Source organism: Rhinichthys klamathensis, unplaced genomic scaffold (genome assembly GCF_029890125.1).
Source record: "Rhinichthys klamathensis goyatoka isolate OS25496 unplaced genomic scaffold, OSU_Roscu_1.1 h1tg000446l_1, whole genome shotgun sequence".
NCBI classification, from domain to species: Eukaryota; Metazoa; Chordata; class Actinopteri; order Cypriniformes; family Leuciscidae; genus Rhinichthys; species Rhinichthys klamathensis.
Genome location: NW_026606941.1, coordinates 2119135 through 2137215, shown reverse-complemented (window position 1 = coordinate 2137215; position 18081 = coordinate 2119135). Strand labels below are relative to the sequence as shown.

The following is an 18081-nucleotide window of genomic DNA, read 5'->3' as shown; positions in this document are numbered from 1 at the left end:
TTTAATTTTTGCTTCAATGCCAGAAGTCACTGGCATGCAGTGAGATCCTTGAATTTTTGGAGACTGGTGACTCAAATGAAGATGATTATCAAGGAAAGTGTAACATTTTGATCTATTTTAAGTGTCTTTATCTTTCTCCTTCCCCTATAATTAAAGTGGTCTCCACAGATATCTCAGAATAGCTCGAAAAAATTAGAGCAGTATATAGAGACTCATGATTATCTTGCAGTTAATGGGACAAATGATGTCTGTAATTGCATTGAGATAGGTGTGATGAAAATGTCATCTGTGCTTGACCGTTTTCAGATAACCACTGGCAAGGCAATTATTGAATACATCTGTTATTATTCTGTACATTTTATATCAAGTAGCCTATGACACACTTCACTGTTAGACAGACATTTATCTCCTCCTGTATTGCTCTGTACTTCTTTTCTTCTCTCTCTCTGTGTGCTCATGTGTGCTTGAGTGCTCTATCCTACACTTGTTTCTTTTTTTCAGTGTGACTCATTGCTTCAATAGAAAGAATTGTATGTCCTGACCTGAATTGTATGTACTAAGGGCAGTAAGTAGAAGATGGTTACATAAAGTGAAGAACATTATATAACATTAGTTTGCCTTTTCTCCATTAAACATATTGAGTTTTCAATGTAAATGCATATTTCAACTACAATAATTATTGCTACTCTTCCAGTCTAGCATTTTTTTAACCTTCGATCTAAAATAGTTAATGCAGGAGTAAAGTGAAATGAATGGTAAAAAAAGTAATTATTGGATGTTCCCACTTACTTGTCGTTGTCTATAACCAAAAATAGAAAGCGTTTTATACCTAGTTTTATATAGCTAAGTTTTATTGTTGCTGTCCCTTAATGAAGTACAGTCAATAGTTACATAATTAAATCATTTAAAGAATGCACGTTTACTTGTGTTTGGTGCTGATATGTGTAGGACAGGAGGTGAATGGCGTCATACAACCTAAAATCTTGCAAGAGGAGATGATGACGCCTGATACTAGTCTGGTAGTGTTTAAAAACTATAATAACCTATACTATTATTTGAACAGCAGAGGGCAGTCTCTTTCTATCAATCTTAGGCAGTGTTGCCAAGTCCGTGGTTTTCCCGGGAATTGCAGTAGCACCTCATTGCAGTACACGAGATCCAGGGGGCGGAGTTGGATCCAGATCTAAGGGGTGGAGATGAGTAGGATTAGGGGTGGGGTTAGGGATTAGAGGGTGGAGATGGGAGGGGTTAGGGATCAGGGGGTGAGGTTAGGGATCAGGGGGTGGAGATGGGTAGGTTTATGTATATGTGGTGGGAGGAGTTGGATCTGGATCCAACTTCTCCCCCTGGATTTCGTGTTCTGCAGTGAGGACCATCTCGGGAATTGGGCTACTTTTAAAGGTAGGGTAGGTAATTTTGGAGAGACTAGCAATAGAGTGGTGCAGGTATGACTTCAGAACCGAGAAGTCTAATTCGCCACTGGTTCCTTCAATATTTTCCTATGGGGTTTTATAATGGGGGTTTTCAATTTATGAGTAAAATAAAGCCTGTGGTAAACAACTTGACAGTACTTTGACGTTTTGTTCTACAAATTAGTCTTCCGGGTTCTGACGTCATACCTGCACCAATCTATGGCAAGCTAGCTTTTAAAGCATAAGATCCTTTCCCATCTCCCTTCAGAGCGCTCTCCAAAGCCCACACCTCCTCCAAAACACATGAACGCACACAGCTAGTGCAGAGTCTGCAAATTTTATTTTTATGCATTGCATAAATCCATAGAAAAAGAACCATACAAAACATTTTGTGGAAAATTGCAGTCAAAGAATTAAAAAATATGTACAAAAAAAAAAAAAACAGAACATGTCACAAATATATTACAACTATGATGCATAAAACCCAGCATAACTTTTTTTTTTGATTTAGGGAGCAGAGGGGATGAAATAGGATCAGAATCCAAAGGTATGACACCTGTATGTCCCAGAGTTAAATCCACAGTATTTAAATGCTTTTTTACCTACACTTCATCTTTAGTGCACACTGCCAGCACTGGTTTAAGGTTTTTCATTAATGTTAAGTCACAAAAGAATGCTTCCCATATATAATGCTGAGGAACTGAAACAAACAAATTTTTTGTTTGTGTGTGTTCAAAACCACACCAGAGAATTCTGAAAATCTCAATTATAGGCTACAGGTCGCGGTTATCAGGTTGAGAATAAAGTTTCTGACTCAACCCTTATACTGTCAGTCCAGATTCTTAGACCATTACACTGGTTTGCTTTTTTTCACACTAATTCTCTAGAATTTATTTATACTGCTTGCAAGACAAGACTGTCCTGATATACCTTAAACATCAAAGTTTAGTGGTTTGTTCTAAGCACACAACTAAATATAGAAATTAATTTAGAAATTTTCTTCTGCATATACTGAATTGTGATCGCCATATATTTAACAGTTTCAGGTTAAATTACAGTTTCCATTTTGATCCTTGTGTGTAGCACACAGAAAACAAAATGCATACATGTTTCATAATTTGATTTAGACAGAATCAGAAGCCTAAAACATAGTATTACTTAAAACTTAAACATGAATCTGGTATTTACTCCTGGTAATGCAATAGTTGTTTTTCTTCCTCCTCTCTCTTACTTCTCAATATTACTGTATCCCATCACTTTTTTGTGTTTGCTTGAAGAATACATGAGGGTTTCTATACTTCTTATCTTCCTTGTGTTCACTTAAATGATCCCCTTTATGTCTCTTTAACCCAGATGTGTTCAGTTCCTCTTATAATCTGTGATCAGACCCCTGTGCCAAGTCTTCTTTTTCTTCATTCTAAATCTTTCCACTCCAGATAAACTTCATTATTCCTCTTCATTTTTGTTTCTTTCCACTTTTCCTTCCTTTTTCCTTTCAAATGTTTGAATTTGATTTGCCAACCATCCTGCTTTAGTTGTTTCCATATGTTAGCTCACTGTTAAGACTTTTTTAATATCGTTTTTATAATTGCTTTTTGCTCTTTGACTACTCATTTCTTTTTTGTGGTCTCTTTGTTCATTTGCTCCGGTGTAGTTTTCTGGTCAAGTTTTGCCTCCAAATGATCAAGTTCTTGCTCAAGTAGAGCCAGTTTAATAGGATCTGACTCACATTTGTCTTCATCCTCCTCCTCTTCTTCATATTCTTCCACTTCAATTCCATCCATGGTCTTTTGTAGCTGAGTCTTCACTTTGTTTAGTTCCAGCAGGCCGTGTTGAAGCTCTTTGCATACTTCTCGGATCTTGGAGGCAAATTTGGTCTTGGCACCTTTGCGGAGTTCATTAGAGTCTTTGGCAAGAAAAAAGACATCCAGGGCAAGAAAGAGAGTGGACATGACCCCTGTGGTGATACTGATGGCCTTGGCGGCTTTGGCAGCTCCTCCAGCAACACCTAAAACTTTCACAGTGCTGATAAGCCTATCAGTGTTAATCATGAGGGCTTTACCTGCTCGCCCACCTTCCTTCATCACATGCTTTATGTTACGGCTAAGTCTCGTGTTGACCACACTCTCAGAGTACTCCTTAAAATCCCATTCTTGCAGAGTGTTCATTCCTTCCTACATACACAACAGACACAATCACAAGTGAGACAGACAGACAGATAGACAGATAGATAGACAGATAGACAGATAAACATACTTGCATGAATTCCAGACAATCTCTGATGTCATTGATCTCATCCTGGTAGCCCTGGATCATCTTCTCCACCTTCTTGCGGTCCATTTTGGATTGAACCGCATCAGTGATGTTAGCTGTGGCTGAGGTGATGCTCCCAGCTGTTGCCACACTGATACCCACCGCAGTAACGATAGTAGAGGTGCCAAAAGTGAAGGGTGCCAATATGAGGCCGGTAATGGTGGCTATGCCCCCAGCCACACAAGCCACACCCCCTCCGACAGCTGCGCTCACGGTCTTCTTATGGAAGCTGTCAGCAGTGTCCGCTAGTGCAAGCAACTCTACAATGCGACGTTGCAGAGAGGCTCCACGCTGGTTGAACAGACTGACAAAGAGACGGGCTGCCATAAACACACGGTCTGCAACAGCCTCAACAGCCCTAAGAGACAAACATTAACAAAACAGATCAGTGGTCATAGGAGCCAATTAGACAGTTTTTTTTTTAAAAATCCACATTTACTCACAGCTCCTCCTTATCCTCCTGAAAATTTGCTGTTTCATTCCATTCAGTCCAACCTGTCAAAATTCAGTAAGTCATATGAAATTAGTGAGGACAAGTAGTTCATCATTATTTTATATTTTTAGCAGTGCACAGCTACAAACACAACATGGTTGTTATAGGCCAATGCATCATGTCTTCTACTGTTTTTTAGTATTCTGTCATTAAGACATGCTTTTTAAGACGCTGTATTAAGTTTCAAATGGTTAAATTTATACAACGTACTGTAGTATTACATTGTGCTCTGTGCAGCTGAACATGTCTTATGTAAATCGCTGAGTTTTGCTGATGATACATGTGTATTCTTTAGTTTTATGCCTGCGGTAATTATGAATCATTATCATGTCATCATTGAGTATCAGACATTGTCACCTTGAGGAATAAAGGTGAATTGCACTTATTGAGTCATCAGAGATTCAATTCTTTGTGAGAAGGACCTGGCTGCAGCCTACAGAATGGGGCGGGGCTTGAATGTCTTGCTCCGCCCCATACTTACTCTGATTGGCTCTGTCGTCTTTCATAGGCATACTGTCACATTATGTTCAGTTAGTTTCATTATCATGGACTTTTAGTTTGTTTTCATGTTCATCATGTGTTCCTTTGTTCAGTTTTCCTGCTCCTCATTATTAGTTCATATGTGTCAGCTGTGTTCTATTAATCATCCTCATTTGTGTTTGCTATATAAGTTGGTCCCTCACATTCATTCTCTGTCTGATCACCGTTACCCTATGTGTGTGTGTTACCCTGCTTGTTTGCATGCCTTATTGATAAGATATTTATTATTGAATATCGTGTTGGAACTTACTTCTTCTGTCTTCCTGCAACCACACGTGACACATACATGTGTTCAGAGTTGTCTTCACTATAATGCACTGACAACATTCTTAATATTAATGTTTAATGTAAAGACAACATTAGCCTACATCCTACAATGGCAAGAGAAATTAAGGTAACACTTTAGTTCAGAGTCCTATTCCCTGTATTAGCATGCATATTACTAGGATATTAGTAATTATAAAGCATATATTAATGCCTTATTCTGCATGACCTTATTCTACATTCCTAATCCTACCCAATACCTAAATGTAACAACTGCCTTACTAATTATTAATAAGCAGTAATTAGGAGTTTATTGAGGCAAAGGTTGTAGTTAATAGTTAGTTAATAGTGAAAATTGGACCCTAATCTAAAGTGTGACAGAAATTAATTATGAAATGTTTATTCGTGGTGGGCGGTGTGCACAAACCCTGTACTTAAGTTCAAATAGAGTACACTAATAAAATATTACTCCAGTAAGAAAGGTTTGTAATGCGACACAAAAAAGATAGACCTAAAATAGGCTAGAGCTCAGACTGATATTATTATGAATTATTAGGAGCACACTTGATCTGAGATTACTCCTGGATATTGCTCATTTGAGCAGGACAAGACCAAATCAAGTGTTTGTTGTTCACTTGACTCGCTTGTTAACCACTGCAAGTTCAATCTCACAAATGACACATTGAATGTTATTGATTGAAAAGAATCAGCTCAAAAGATCTTTAACATATTTTTAATTTCCTTTCTCATACTATGGTGATATAAAGTAATCACATTTTATGAATCATTTAATTCATATTTCATACCTCTACCTGAAGACCTGACCCTCCACGTGTGGATAATCAACCAATACATTTTGGTTAAATGTTGTGGGGTTGTTCATGCGTTAGTCTAAAGACCAGCTCAACTCAGCAAAACAATAATTTCAGGGAAAATTCAAAATACAGGCTAATGCTTTTTTTTTGTGCATTCTGAAGGCTTTGTGAAACTCCACAGCTTTTTCAGTTCATATAAATTTGAATGACATATACTCCGTCCTACACCGACTATGAACACATTTCCTATCATGTATGCTTAGGAAAGACAATCGAGCCAATCAGAGTAGGTATGGGGCGGAGCGACACGTGCAACCCCGCCCCGTTCTGCTGGCTGCAGCCAGGTGTACTTGATTGTTGTTGTTGCACAGACAAAATACATACCTCAGGTCAATAGAGACCCTATACACAAAATTACTTAGAAAACAGACATTCTTTTATAATTATTTTCTTATTATATTGTTTATAATACACCGATTGAGGAATACAAATACGGTTGATGTATAACTTTAAAAAAAAAAAGGGTAGTGAATGACGTCCTAGGTCAATAAAGACCCGATGTTTGCATTTAAGGGTTAAACAGTATAGCAGAATAGTCTTCAAGGAAACCCATGACCAACAAATTAGGAAAATATGTAGTTTTTCACATTCATATTGTGTTTAAAATTTTTACACAACTCACCCTCAACAGTTTTCCACCAGTCCATCAGGCCATCATCCTATTAACAGAGAGCAAGAAAAAAAAAAAAGGTTAAAACTGATTTCAGTCAAATTTAACATTAATATATATATATATATATATATATATATATATATATATATATATATATATATATATATATATATATGCATGTATGTATATATAAAACAATACAAAAAAATAATATACCTCATCTGCCTCAAAATAATTTAAATCTGTTGGATAGGCAGCCATTTCCACTGGCAGGATTTCAAATGTACAGTCCTATAACATTCAGAGAATAAGATATTATACAAGTATTAAGTGAAGCCATAATGTGATATCGATGCACCATAGAAGCAACATAATAATTAGCAATTATAACTCATTGCAATTACAACTCACCTCAGTTGTCTGAAGATGCTGTATTTCCATCGGCACCTCAATTATATCTTTTTGATCGGAACACTATAGAAAGATTTTATAGTATGACAATTTTTTTGATGTAAACTATTAAATTATATATATATTTTTAAAGTGTTATATTACCTGTATACTGGGTGAAAATGTTGACATTCTGGGTAGAGTTCTCTTCACTCTAAATGATAAAACCTGAAAGGATGCGAACAGCAAAGAAGATTAAGCAGAATACAGTATGTGAACTGACTCTAAATAATTTCAAGTGCAAACAAAATTCCACAACTGTTTGTGGCATTATGATGAAAATGATCATCAGTTACTGTATATGTGTAGTTTATTGTACTGATGGACTTCTATTTCCTACAATATTCCCCACCTGTGTATACCGAAGCGAAAACAAGTGATCCTCACCTTGGTATTACTGTCAGAGAGTTCATTATTTTCCATGCATTTTCTGGGCACTGCAATAGATTTCTAGGACATAGAGGAAACAGTTCAACATTTGTGGCAGGACTTCATTTACTTTGCAGGCAACTTAAGATCATTACCGATTTGGTAAAGTACCTTTTCAGTGCCAGTGTCCAAGAAGCTATAATCCCAGTCAATACATTTACTGTGCTCACTTAGTGGATCCTACATATAGAATTAACTGTCATTTTAATTATATAAAATGGTTCAAAAGTACATGATAATTGTAAAGATTGTAAACAATATAAAAATACAGCAATAAAAGGGGGAAGCTGTGTTACCGTCTCAGCAGTGAAACGTAATGCCGGTTTTGGAGAACTGTGGAAAGTTCCACTAAGCTTCCCTGAGTTATCCTGCACAAAGGGGACAGTAATTGTGAATAGCAGATGACTAAGCAATTACATATATTCTATTGTATACAATATAAAGGGCAGTGATACGCACCTTTAAGTTATTAGAGATATATAAGAGATCGTCATTACTGGCCAGCAGTTTAATGTGTAATGGTGGGCTGTCCTACAAGAAGAAAGCTTGTTACTACTGTGCATTATCACCTGGAAGGTAATACACACTACCTATAAAGAAAATAGACATTAATATGCTAATTATTTTGTTGTTGTTGTAGAAACATACCTCTCCAGACGTGTCCTCAGTTCCTCTAGGAAATGTTTGGAGAAAATTAAACGGGGAATTTTCCTCCTAAAGAAATTAATCTGAGAATTAGAATTGCATTTTGCATTTTGTTTGACTTTGAATTCATGATATATGGTACCACTGAACCATTTTTCAATGCTGTTTCTACCTGTAAATGGACAGCAAATCTTCATATTACAAAAAGCTAAACAAATTATATCATAATTTAGACAGTATTGCTGTATAAATGTAAACTTTAAGACATTTATATAATAATAAATGACTGCATGAACAAGGCTGTAGTTTTTTCCACACCTTAGTGTTGTTGTTTTCTGTTTGGTTGAGATTACCGGCTGAGAGTTCTCCATGTTGTAATGATACTTCTTCCTGTCAAGAAAGAAAGAGGAAGGAAACACCAGACACGGTATGTGTGAGCTAAACCAAAATTGCAGGTAGCATTATTCTGTGTAATGTGTAACATCAAAGCATGATTTTTACAGATTGTGGACACAGGGTGGACCACCTGAGCTTTTGTGGTGTCCTTAGAGAAGCCTAATCCAAACCTATTGTGTCATTACAAAAGCTGTGATTCACATTGGACGTTAGGGTTAAGTTGTCAAGTTATGTAAAGTGTAATGTAATTACAACAGACCTTATTGCTGTGTTGGTTGGACAGACTGTCAGTGGTGGCAGTGAAGCAATCCTGGGGCAAACGGAAAGATAATCAGATATATATCAGATAATGATCAATAGCTCAAAGTGTGTATGCAACTCTAAAGGCAAAAATCTCATTTGATCATGGATTTCCTATCCTGAGTATTTGGATGATGTATGAGCAAATTCACTGAGGAAATATCTTGCCTCCCCTGGTGGTAAAAGAGGATACACTATCATGGCCTAACAGTAGCTGTGTGATGCAATGATAAAAAAAATAATGTGTGTCTGCAATGCATAATGAGACACAATGGTTGCAAAATGTTTTTGGACACCTGAACCAAACTTAAAAATACATAAATTTGACTGTTAGACAATGGATGTTAGCAACATTTTGATACCTCAATGATGTTCAATTTCATGGTCAGGCCATTTACGTAAATTACACTATGAATTTGTTATTTCAACTAGCATCTGTAAATCAACAGACTGTATAAAATAGCTTCAAGTGTCTGTCATCAATAAACACATGTTCTACCTCTTGTGCAGGAAGACTCGTCAACTTTTTAGGAGTTCTTTTAAACAACTGGCTGAAAACAGCAGCTTTCCCCTAACACAAAGAAAATGTACATTCTACTAACATTTTCATTGTAAAAAAGAAACATTAAAAACAATGAAATGGATATAAATATACACCATGTATGATAAAAGTCAAGAATATCATTTGATGACCTTAGGGTTGTTGTTGTCTGGTTGTTGATCATTGAGAGCCGAGAGCTCACTCTCAGTTAGCATGTTCTGGGAAAAGATGGAAACTGATTATTCTCAGAAAAATACCATTGCTATATTTATATCATCTACATACTACAATAATAAATCAGAATCTTCCTTTTTTACAGTCTGTCTATATTCCAAAATGTTACCAAAAAAAGCAGAGTCAAAATGGTATTCTGAGAAATCAAACTATAACATCAACTCTAAAAGTGCATTAAAGATAGAACATACAATTAGAAACTGACCATAATTTTGCTGTTCTCTAACAGACCGTCATTATTGCCAGTGATTCGACCATGCACAATATTATCATCCAGAGAGAAAAAAAAAGGTCAACTAACCATTGCAAATGAAAGCACAGATATTACAGAGAGTCAGGCTAATTACCCTAGCGTGAATGCTTGCAGTTCCTACACCCTTAAACATGTACCGTCTCGCCTCAGATGAGTGCTCAGCTGCGTCTGATCGCCTGGACATTGAATCTACTTTCTCCTTTAGCACAAGCAGCAGAGACAAAAACACACAGCAATACACAAACAGTTATAAATGTGGCTGCAAAACATTTATTTGAGTATTTAACTGTGTGACACAATGACACATTGCTCACCTGAATAATATTCCTCTGAATCATGTCACTGTGTGTCAACTTCACCTATATAGGAATATTCACTATTACTTACAACTCAGTTTGTGTGTCATCCTTTTAAAAATATTGTGCACTAAAATGAACTTGAAGACACACTGCTTCTGATTTAACATTTTCTGAACAGATAATCTTATTTTGTCCTGAAAACTAAAGTAATCCTATTTAGAATCATTCTTTAATATTGTGCCAGATTTTTTTTGCAACATACAGTCTGTTAATATCTCACATTCACACCTAAACTAATAAAATGGGGATTCAGCTCCAGACATGTTTTCAGTGGTTCTAGTTCATGACTTCCTTGTTCATATAAATCTATATTTAATCTATATGTTCTTTTATGCTTGCTTTTTCTTTCCTTTTTATTCATTTAAAAAAAACAAAACAAAAAAAAAACTTTTTTTATAATCTTCATGTTCTTAATTGATCGTAATTGTACTTTTTTAACTCTCTTCTTGGACACTGAAATATCATTGTGTATAGATGTACTATACAAATAAACTTGCCTTGCCTTTTCATGTCACAAAATGTAGGGTTGTGGGACGCTGGAGCTTAAAGGCAGGGAAACACCTTGGACGGATGCCCAGTCCATCACAGAGCTAACACACAAAGACTCACACCCTCAAATAATTGAATGACTCCAATTATGTGAAAATCGAATTAATGTATTATTTTAAAATGCCATAGCCAACCTGATGGCAATATTAAAGCAACCTCTTTAGTGAGCATATAGAAACCTTTTCACACTGCTCATTCTCTCTCTTCATCTTGACTAATTCTAAATTATCTACAGAAAAAATGCAAGTATTAATTATTTATAATTTAATTTTATTACAATTATTAATATTTCTTCAAATTAATTTTAAAATTGCCAAATATTTAAATAAATTATTTTAGCATCGTCACCATGGAACTGAAAAAAATATTTAAAATATTACTTATTTTTTCATGTGACTGCTTCCTTACCTCATTTTAGCGTAGGGGAGGTCTGAGCTTCTGCTTCAGTTTTCCCTCTGTAGTCTGATTAACCACTGCACTTCTCCATTTCCAACTATATAAAAAAAAAACAAGTTTGCACAATGTATGTATCATATAGAAACCAAAATGATGAATATTGAAGCGTTTCACACGCAACACTGCGCCTGAGAGTACTGTAAAACAAACTTAAAAGCGGCAAACAATGACATCATTCATGATCACAAACAACAGCAAACATTATCACCAGTGTCAACGCCTCGGGCTCACGACGCTTCATTAGTTATTTGCTAGGATGCACTTTTTATGCTATCGTTTTTTTAATAAGCAACAATGTAGATTTCTTTTTCGATACTGACATTCCGTTGTTAATGTGGATTTTTCTAGTCTGAGGCAAAGCGTCTGATCTAGTATGACACATTGCGCGTGCGAGCCAAACAGGAAGCTTGACTTTACCGAAACTTGACTCTATATTTATTTGATAAACATACAGAATTGACAATTGCGACGATCTTTCTCCGTACTGTTTTGCCTACCTTGTGTTCCCATGCGTACAGCTAAAGAGAAATGGTCTGTCAAAACTTGTCAAGCTCCGCCCGCTTAATCTGTGTTGAGTAATAACAGAATCACAGCGAGACGGTTTAACAGGGTGTCAGTATGACTCCAGTCTCATTACACCCATTAGGGAAAAAAGGAGAAAAAAACCCACCAAGAATTCATGGGTTTCTTCAGACCAGGTTTATTATAACAAATTTTAACTTTTTTTGTTATATGAAGGTCACATTAAAATTTAAATACATTTAGATACAAAATGAAATGTAACAATACTTATTGTGTGAAAAATCATTATATGAATTTTAAGACACAGATGGCTATCAAAAGGCTGTGACAGGCAGATAGATAGATAGATAGATAGATAGATAGATAGATAGATAGATAGATAGATAGATAGATAGATAGATAGATAGATAGATAGATAGATAGATAGATAGATAGATAGATAGATAGATGACAAATATACAAGCAGATAAATGTTATAAATAATTAAATAACATGTTTTTATCAGGAGAAAATATTTACATAAACATGTTCAGGACCATATACGTTCATATTCTTTTAGACTTATAAAAGCATAAATTATAGCAGTGGATAAAGCCATAAAAACAAGATAAGATGCCAAATTTTCTTTGTTGTCTATTAATAAGGAAGCCAGTGTAGTTATATAACTATATAATTTGTAAACATCTAGTGTGAAGGTATTAATAAAGCCAGAGGAGTGTTTATAGAAGTTTGTCTTCTTTCAGAGTGGTGGTCAACTGCAAATCATTTCGGATGCTGTTAAGTTCCACCAAGCCCTCCTGTAGCTGGTCTGCCACCTCTCTGATTTTCGCAGCAAATTCTGACTTTGCACCATTTTTAAGCTCATGAGAGTCTTTGGCCACAAAGTAGATGTCCATTCCGACAAAAAGCCCAGTCAAAACCCCTGTGGATATACTAGCAATCTGCACAGCACGTGCTGCAGTGGTTCCTGCTACATTGGCTATCTGCATCACACGCATAATCTCATTGGCGTTAGTTAGAATAGCTTTGCCCGCCATGGCACCATCCTCATAAATATTGTCGAAACAAGGGAAGTCTCGATTATAGGCATGCTTCTTCATCTTATTCAGGTTGAACTTGCGTAGGTTTGTAATGCCTTGCTTGATGAACTTCATGCTTTTGTTAAGGTCAGCCATCTTCACCTTGTAGTCTTCCACAATGCGCTCCACCTTCTTGCGATCCATTGAGTTGTTGACGGTACTGGATATCCCAGCGGAGGCAGAGGTAAGCCCGCCTGCCATGGCAACACCAAGGCCAACCGCAGTGACAATCAGAGAGGTTCCCATGGTGAAAGGTGCCAAGATGAGGCCAGTTATGGTAGCAACACCTCCCACAGCGCTGGTGGAGCCACCGGTGATCTGGGCGATTTTAGTCTTCTTGTTGAATCTGTCCAGGCCATCGGCAATGGCATGCAGGTCAATCACATGCTGCCATAGTCCTTCTGCTCTCTCTGAGAAAAGTTTATTAAACACGCAAATGCCTTTTTGCACCTTCTCAGCAGTTACAGCAAAAGCCCTGAGAAAAAGGCCAATGGTCAGTCAAATTCTCTTTATTTCCATATCACACACACACACAGAATGAATTGGGACTTACTTGGCTTCCTCTTTCTCTGTCATGTTGTCACTTTTGGGCATGTCCTCCCATTCTGAATTGGAAAAAAGAAAATGGGAGGACAATAGCTATGAATATCAAGTCACAATTAGAATGGGCCATCTGTTCAAAGTTGGTTACATTAATATTAGTTTGTCTAAACTAAGAAGTTAAATTATGGTAGGTAGGGGATTATTTCTGAAAGTGGGCAAACAGTCACGCCAACATGATGGGAAAAACTCACGTTCCACAGTGTTCCACCAATCCATGAGGCCATCAAGATCCTGTGATAGATACATTTATGATAACTAAAAAATTGTCTATTTTAGAAAATAAAGTCAAGGATCTATATTTAATGAACCAAACCTCCTCATCCTCTTTCTCATTTTCACTTAAACGGAACTCATCTAGCCATTCCATGAGGGACTTCTTGTGTCCTTTAGTCTGATAAAAAAAAAACACAAAAAAAAAACAGAAAGTAACGTCAGGTTATTCTGCAAGCAGAGATTGGACAATAATGTGTAAAAGAGAACTTGATGGGAGAATTCCAATGCAGAAACACACAGAAATTGCAGAAGTTGCGTGTCAAATAGGAAGGTAGTTTGTTCATGTGGTTTTGTTTTTGTCACAGGTTACAAAAAAAACACTATTTCTTGTGGCTGGTGCAATACAATATAGGGGCCAAATCAAATTTGCAAGATAGTTTTTCCCTCCTAAAATAATAATAATTGAGTTCAGTTTTTTTAAATCAAAATACAAAACTAATTTATTGTCACCTGACCTGTAGCATAAAACAGCTTATGAAGGTGGGGTTTTTATATATTTAGGATACCACAACAGTCTCTTAGTTCTCATTCTTTGCCTGGTTGTGTCTTGTTTTCAGTGTCACAAGTTTTATTTTGATTAAAAGAACTGCTAGGACATTTCAGCACCTCTGCAAGGTCACTGCCACCGCCACTGCCTCCGCCTCCATTTTGGTTTCCATTCTTTTTCTGCGTTGTTTTGTTCTGTAATAACAGCACATGATTTCACTGAATAACAACTGTGAGCATGTAAAAACGTAAGAAGGAAAAATACTTGTTTACCTTTGGTACAACCTGGGGCATAAATGGATTTTTGGATTTCTTCTTTTGTCCTTTTTGCTGTGAAAATGTCATATGATATAAAGCTGTTCAACTGGAATGAAGTCCAGATCACCTGTTTTGGTTCTCTGGAAAAATGCACTGCTAAGGGCATCAGTATTCACTTAAAATGATAAGATGGGTGCAATTACTTTTGTATTTTCCTCTTCTCCAGGTGTCTCAGCCACTGTGTCGGGAATATTTTCCAGGACCTCATTGCTATCGCCCTGCAATAATGAGGAGAATGCATATAACCCTATTCCTATGATTCAGATATGACTTTAAAAAGTGTGTTTTTTAAATGTGTTTGGCATATAATCTGTGTTAAAGAAAAAAAAAGAGAATACAGAACCTAAATTATGAGAAAATATAAAATGATAAACTAAAAGAAGTGACATTGTTAAAAACTTTAGGTAACCTGTCATGGTTGCCAGTCAAAATAGCACCAATAACTGCATTCATGCTTTAGACAAGTGTTTAAATTATAGCCTCACCACTTGCTTTGTTATTGAGTTACATAATTCAACCTGTGTAGATGATCTTGGACAACAATTTGAGTCATATTTCACCTGGCATTCTAATGTGCAAGTAGGTGCTTGTCTTTTATGTTCAGTTACAGCGATTTAGGCTGGGCCAATAAAAAACGAAAAGTATTGCTCAAAAAGCCCAAAGGCATGGCATTTTCAGATAACAGCTTCCATACCAAGTTGGACTTGCACAAAATACCTAGATGAACAGAAGCAACTTAACTAGTCTGTTTCAACATGTTTTCAATAAAGCTTATAGTTTAGGGGTGATGTTTATGCTGTGTGTGTATATAATATACATACATTTATATATATACACACACATATACATATATGCCCATTTTAATAATCAAACAATACAGGAATTTTTAATTATATTATAACTTAATATAATAATACTATTTTTAACAATAAAATATTATAAAACAATAATACAATTCAAATAAAATAAAATAAATAAAATGCACCATCACATTTTGGTAGTCTTTGGTACTCTAGTTTGGCACTTAACCGTTCCTCATATTATAAACCAGTGCAGAGATGAAAATGCATATTTACCTTCTTATGGGTTGATTGGCTCTCAACATCAACCAGCTCCTCTGCATCTAAACCAGAACCCATATCCTGGTATAAAAGAGAAAAGTGCATCATTGACAATAATTTGATGAAAATGCCCTTGTCTTTTGAGATTCAATGGTTAAAGGCAGCCCTGATCCATCCAATTATGTGTGTAATAAATCTGAGCTGTAATTTAGCTTGCAAATAATTAACAAAACTGGGTTACATCTTTAACAAGTATGCCCACCTGCATGGATATTGACTGTTTAACGTCAGGTTTATCAGTGGACTCCAAGAACTTTTGTGTTTTTTCCATGCCCTGCTGGGGAAGCAGATGCCTTCCTATTACAACATGTTTTATCACCTATCAGAACTAGTGACATTATTAAAAAGATAGTCTGTAAACTGTTAGTAAGGTTTAACTTACAATAAATGGAACATAGAATACCTAGAAAGGTGAGAGAAGTGAAAGTGAGAGGGACAGAGTGAAATATAGTAGGAGTAGCAAGACAGACAAGGACTTACTTCAGCAGTGGAGGGCTCGCCACAGTTGTCATCGATTTTAAAAAGTTCTCTGTCCATTATAAGAATGTCCTAAGAGAGGACCAAGAAACAGATAAAAGGACTGAGAGTCAGAAGAGTAAAAATAGGACTATTAAACACTCATGATGTTGCGGTCAGACCAAACATCATCACATGCTGAAGGTTCACTTTGAACTGGGAGGTCATCCTGAGACAGAGAAAGAAAGGCGTTTTTGTTGAAAAATGACCTTCATTAATCAACACTGAATGCTAAGGCAAAGCAGATCAGCAACATCTATAACTGCCTAGGTAACGTTACAACATAAATATAAATATGAAGACAAATAGAGGAGTGACAGCAGTAGCCTACAAGGGCATTTTAGAAATTAAATCAAATTTTTAAAATTAATTTAAAGTAACGGTAGTCTTGAAGCCTCGGGTAAGTCAACAATCCACAGACTGAGTCAATTCAAATCACGGGATTTATAACAAATAAACGTATCCATATGCCTCTCTCGGTCGTTTTCTGAACATGGCAGTGGTTTCCCAACATACATATTAAAGTTTGCACAGTTGTTTTACAAATAAAAAAAAAGTAGTTAAAGTTGGAGCAAGACATACTCAACTTACCACACAGGCGTAACGTTAAACCGCACACTTTCCTGAGGAGAAAATGTTGAATCGAGAATAAAAATAAACCGGTGATCTATCTATGAAATGAAAGACAACTGTGTACCTTAAATTGTTTCCATGTTATTTTCTTTTGACGTGCAGTGGTTTGCCTCGCAGTGTGAAGTATCGAAATGTTATTAACTCCGCCCTTGGCTTTCTTGCTGTGTTTGTGAGATTGTTATTTTGTAAATCCATTGACGGCAGACAGGTGGTGCTATTCAGCAGGGCAGGGGGCTGGGGGCCATGGGCTTGAGGTTATGTTTGGTTTGGGCCCTATAGCTTACTACAAATTACCTCAACTAAAACATCATTACGGAGTAGCACAAAATACACAAAAATGAAAATATGCTTGATGTTCATAGAACAATTAATATGCAACATGCATAGTCAAAGTTTAGATGTAATATCAAATAGACATTATATAATACAATAAAATACAGGGTGCTCTTTCTCATGAGAGAAACACTGAGCAATAAAGCCAGAGATAGTATTATAGAAATCTATTGTCATATCTGTGTCCTCTTCATAGACTGTAAAAAATAGGTCCTCTTGTTAGATTCTTAAATTCAATTAATAAATTAAATCTGAATAAAATACACTTTATGGCTACAAAACAATCAATTGAAATCACTATCAACAAAATCCATAGATGGATTTTGCATAAATTATATTAAGAGATTAATGTTTTAAATATATATATTTTTTGTAGAAATATTAAATTATTGGAAAAATTAAATAGGCTATAAATTATGAAAGTATAGGCCTATACCCACCAGTAGGTGGCGGCAAATTATTGAGTTGAATCCTTAAATCAACAGATTCGTTGAAATGATTAGTCATTTAACTTATCAACGACTGTATTTAGGCTAGACTGCTTGAATCATTTAGGCCTACTCATCTGAGGAAGAAAACACTGTGGTGCTCGGAGACGCTGCTGTTCTGCTGCCGCTTTTCCAGGACCGAACGTTATAAATGCTTCCAGTTGTATTTCCACTTGAGCTTGGCTGGGCGCTTTGAGGAGCGTAAAATTAATAATACAATTAATTAAAAGAAATATCTGATCATCCTCCAACAGGCTTCCTTCACTGCTGGTCAGTGGTCACTGCTAAGTCTGCTGCAGTGGTGGATTTTTTTAAACTCTTTTGTCACAATGGACCACTGGACATTGTCTTATGAACATTATAAACACGAGACATCAATTCACGAAACATAATATAAAAACTATAGTTTTAAGTTGTCATATAGATATATATTTTTTAAATTGCCATTTTGTATTGATTTGGGAAAATATGATCCAGATTATCACAGTGTTTTGTCAGCTGTCACTCTGTAAATTCCATAGTTTTTGCAGTCCAAAGTCTGTTTAAACAGTTACGCAAGTTGTGGTCTTTAAGAGAATGTTATTCAG

The 18081-nt window shown here is 36.0% G+C and overlaps 2 protein-coding genes across 16 annotated transcripts; both read right to left on the bottom strand.

The window, feature by feature from the left end:
* Positions 1-2645: 2645 nt before the first annotated feature.
* On the bottom strand, positions 2646-11717 carry apold1a (apolipoprotein L domain containing 1a). 8 transcript variants are annotated; one of them, XM_056236358.1, is made up of 20 exons: positions 11620-11717; positions 11075-11159; positions 10073-10117; positions 9853-9957; positions 9424-9489; positions 9230-9301; positions 8690-8740; positions 8353-8424; positions 8038-8103; positions 7849-7920; positions 7686-7757; positions 7501-7569; positions 7348-7410; positions 7066-7128; positions 6922-6984; positions 6727-6801; positions 6520-6556; positions 4169-4220; positions 3669-4083; positions 2646-3586 (listed from the first exon to the last, which is right to left on the bottom strand). In XM_056236358.1, exons 3-20 carry the CDS (start codon positions 10094-10096, stop codon positions 3023-3025), a joined length of 2001 nt encoding a protein of 666 aa, XP_056092333.1. In that variant the 5' UTR covers positions 10097-10117; positions 11075-11159; positions 11620-11717; the 3' UTR covers positions 2646-3022. The 8 variants fall into 8 exon arrangements, with proteins under 8 accessions (XP_056092333.1, XP_056092338.1, XP_056092336.1 ...); XM_056236363.1 differs by lacking the exon at positions 9230-9301; XM_056236361.1 differs by lacking the exon at positions 10073-10117.
* Positions 11718-12284: 567 nt separating this feature from the next.
* Positions 12285-16836, bottom strand: apol1 (apolipoprotein L, 1). Of its 8 annotated transcripts, none has more exons than XM_056236371.1 (11): positions 16738-16836; positions 16005-16209; positions 15727-15801; positions 15480-15545; positions 14547-14621; positions 14359-14415; positions 14206-14280; positions 13640-13717; positions 13518-13557; positions 13277-13328; positions 12285-13198 (listed from the first exon to the last, which is right to left on the bottom strand). In XM_056236371.1, the coding sequence occupies exons 2-11, from the start codon at positions 16059-16061 to the stop codon at positions 12364-12366; spliced, it is 1410 nt and encodes a 469-aa protein (XP_056092346.1). In that variant the 5' UTR covers positions 16062-16209; positions 16738-16836; the 3' UTR covers positions 12285-12363. The 8 variants fall into 8 exon arrangements, with proteins under 8 accessions (XP_056092346.1, XP_056092349.1, XP_056092348.1 ...); XM_056236374.1 differs by having other exon boundaries at positions 15727-15798; XM_056236373.1 differs by having other exon boundaries at positions 16005-16073; positions 16738-16802.
* Between the last annotated feature and the right edge of the window lie 1245 nt (positions 16837-18081).

Bases quoted from the DNA above. Each gene is read 5' to 3' on its own strand.
- apol1 (XM_056236368.1), bottom strand. The intron at 15,802-16,004 runs GTAAGTCCTTGT...CTGCTTCCCCAG, and splicing joins GCGAGCCCTCCACTGCTGAA to CAGGGCATGGAAAAAACACA. The intron at 13,558-13,639 runs GTTTGGTTCATT...TATCTATCACAG, and splicing joins ATGAGAAAGAGGATGAGGAG to GATCTTGATGGCCTCATGGA.
- apold1a (XM_056236358.1), bottom strand. From the start codon at position 10,096: ATGATTCAGAGGAATATTATTCAG. The intron at 7,570-7,685 runs GTAACACAGCTT...TTCTATATGTAG, and splicing joins TACGTTTCACTGCTGAGACG to GATCCACTAAGTGAGCACAG. The intron at 6,985-7,065 runs GTAATATAACAC...ATCTTTCTATAG, and splicing joins CATTTTCACCCAGTATACAG to TGTTCCGATCAAAAAGATAT.